The following is a 2916-nucleotide window of genomic DNA, read 5'->3' as shown; positions in this document are numbered from 1 at the left end:
AATCTGACTTGTATTGCATTGTGTTCAGACGCATTTGAAGGGAATAAAGAGAAAGAAAAGGTTTATTCACTGGTCGAAAGGTAGCGCGCCCCGCTCACGACTAGAGTTTAATGCCACTAAGACAACGTTCTAACAGATTAATGCGTCTACACAAGCATGAATATGCATATCAATAGAAACAATTTGAAACAGATTTAGCCGCTTTACCTCGTGCTTCTGGGCAAACACGAAGTTAGAAATTTAAAACTTTCTTTTTCAGCCAGCATTTCCTGCACGGCCCGTTAAGACTCTTCCGCAGCTGTAGCAAATTGTATGAGGGAGTTGATCAAGACAGTAGTAGTCGCATCATGTAACCAACAAAGGAAATGTGGTTTATTTCTCACACACTCAGAAAACAGAACAAGAAATGAAGTAGACACTATTCAAGCAGTCCCTGTCAGAAGTTATACACAAAAAAAAGAAAAACCCTAAGGAGGACTGCAGCGCTTCTCGCGTGTGAGCAAAATCCTTGAACGGTTGACGACCATTGCACCCTAAGCACCGAGCTGAGTATCTTGTTCTTACTCTCGCCAGTTTCTCACCCACAAGTTTCGAACACAACGACGGACAAGGACGAACGAACCCAGCTGTCGGTGCATGCAAAGTCCACATTGTCTTCTACACTGTTCCAGAAGAGTTGAGCAGCTGTGCTGCTTCGCGCTCTGTTTAGTCTGTCCGACAGCCACGGGTCGTCAGCAATGAAGAGTACACGGCACAACTCGACGAGATGACAATCAGTGACTGTGTGATGGTCCTGCTACCAAGGAGCTGCATGGATGTCGTCCCTGGAACATGTCGTGTCCTGCTGTCATCACTTCCAAGATCTGCCATGGTCACACCAGCTGCCCAGCCGACCTCGGCGTGGCAGTCCTGGTACGGATGCTTGGGACTCAGCGAGAGTACATGATGAGGGCTACGATGAGCCCGTACAGGCCCAAGACCTCGGCGAAGATGAGGATCAGGATCATGCCGACGAAGAGACGCGGTTGCTGCGCCGTGCCGCGGACCCCGGCGTCCCCGACGATGCCGATGGCAAAGCCGGCGGCCAGTCCGCTCAGACCCACGCTCATGCCAGCACCCAGATGTAAAAAAGACTGGTACAGTCTGCAGTTAGAGATCAAAGTACACCATGCATCATTATCATCTCATCGCCCAAGCTGAATTATGAGACCCTCACTGTCTTTCCTTTTTTCTGCCATTCTCTCCCTCTACACCACACCCTTGAATCTCTGTGTGGTTCTCCTACGTCCCCTCATGCTTTGATGATGATGACTGTTTATTATAATGTTGTTTATTATTAATGAACGGCCAACAAGCCCCTTTTAAAGCACTAGTGACTGTTGTATTGTAGGTTTTGGTTTGTCTTCTGTCGTGTGTGTATACTTCTTAATGGTCAGTTCAGTGCCATGTGGCCCAAAATTACAGGTACCCATGCCCACGTCCAATAAAGGTTGTTCTTCGCCACCACGCGACCAGTGAGCCACGTATTCGTTCATCGGGCCTGATACTACAGTTACGATAAATTTTGAATAGCACAAAGGCACCTTGACCAAAAAGCGACATAACCAGCTTAATTATTGGGTCTGCACAAGATGCTGAAGAATTTTGTACCAGCCAAAGAAGAGACATACACAGGAGAGAACCACACGGGACAGGGCTGGACCAGCCCTTGTCCTGTGTGGTTTTCTCCTGTGTATGTGGCTGGTACAAAATTCTTCACCGTGCCATACCAACAGGCCCACCCATTCAGCCTTGCTTCTGAACAAGATGGGGTCATAGACCCTTTTTCTCCAAGCGTTTAGCCTAGGGCGAAGCTCAGATTTTGTCATCATCATCATCAGCCGGACTACGCCCACTGCAGGTCAAAGGCCTCTCCAGTGTCTCTCCAATTAACCCTATTCTTTACCAGCTGCGGCAACAGTATCCCTGGAAACTCTTAATCTCGTCAGCCCACCTAACTTTCTGCCACCTCCTGCTATGCTTGTCTTCTCTTGGAATCCACTCCGTTACTCTTAAGGACCAGCTGTTATGTTGCCTTCTCATTACATGCCCTGCATAAGCCCATTTCTTCCTCTTGATTCGACTAGAGCCCAGCCCAGTATTGGGCCAAGGTAAAGCTTGTACACACTGGGAGCACCAAGCTTTCGAGTCGCAACCAACTAAAGAAGTTTCGGTAATGAACACTACCCCACTATCCAACCATTGAAAAACATTAAGAAATCAAGGTCCCGAATAACTCCTTGGGAAATGAAGACAGCAATAGAGAAGCTTTCCGAAGAGAGCCCCGACGTTATCCGAGGGTCGTCCACAGCAAGCGTGCCTACCTGTAGGACTGGGTGAGCGCGGTGGAGATGAGCACGGCCACGACGAGGCCGTAGATGGCGATGATACCTGCCATGACAACCGGGATCATGGACTTCATGATGAGCTCGGGCCGCATCACGGACATGGCCGCGATGCCCGTGCCGGACTTGGCGGTGCCGTAGGCCGCGCCCAGGGCACTGAAGGCGATCGCCGCCACGGCGCCCATGACGCCGAAGAAGGGCGCGTACGCGGGCTCCTTGTCCTCCATCAAGCCGGCGACTTACTGGCAGCTCCACGCTGGTCTTGCATCCACGCCTGGAACTCGTCTCGGTGACAGCGGCGTTCCTTTTCCTCTTCTTCGTCGTCTTCCTTCACCAGCGGCTGAAACATTCTGGTTAGAGGGCAATCGCCGCTGCTGTTTTCGCAAAAAGGGCTCGTTGATGAGCTAGTTAGTACGCCATCCGACTATGTGCCCTATCATTGCACTGTTCGTTCTTCATAGCAGAATGTACCAACCAGCCAACAATGGTATACTTTTTCGCAGTTCATTTCTTGTACATCGTGGCCTCTTTC

The 2916-nt window shown here is 50.0% G+C and overlaps 1 protein-coding gene across 1 annotated transcript; it reads right to left on the bottom strand.

Moving 5' to 3' along the window:
• Positions 1-345: 345 nt before the first annotated feature.
• LOC144100066 (V-type proton ATPase 16 kDa proteolipid subunit c-like) lies at positions 346-2704 on the bottom strand. Its single transcript, XM_077633110.1, has 2 exons — positions 2364-2704; positions 346-1143 (listed from the first exon to the last, which is right to left on the bottom strand). The coding sequence occupies exons 1-2, from the start codon at positions 2609-2611 to the stop codon at positions 930-932; spliced, it is 462 nt and encodes a 153-aa protein (XP_077489236.1). The 5' UTR covers positions 2612-2704; the 3' UTR covers positions 346-929.
• Positions 2705-2916: the final 212 nt, after the last annotated feature.

The sequence above is a fragment of the Amblyomma americanum genome, chromosome 8 (genome assembly GCF_052857255.1).
Source record: "Amblyomma americanum isolate KBUSLIRL-KWMA chromosome 8, ASM5285725v1, whole genome shotgun sequence".
NCBI lineage: Eukaryota > Metazoa > Arthropoda > Arachnida > Ixodida > Ixodidae > Amblyomma > Amblyomma americanum.
Note: the sequence above shows the minus strand (reverse complement) of the source record. Positions and strands in the feature narration are given on the sequence as shown.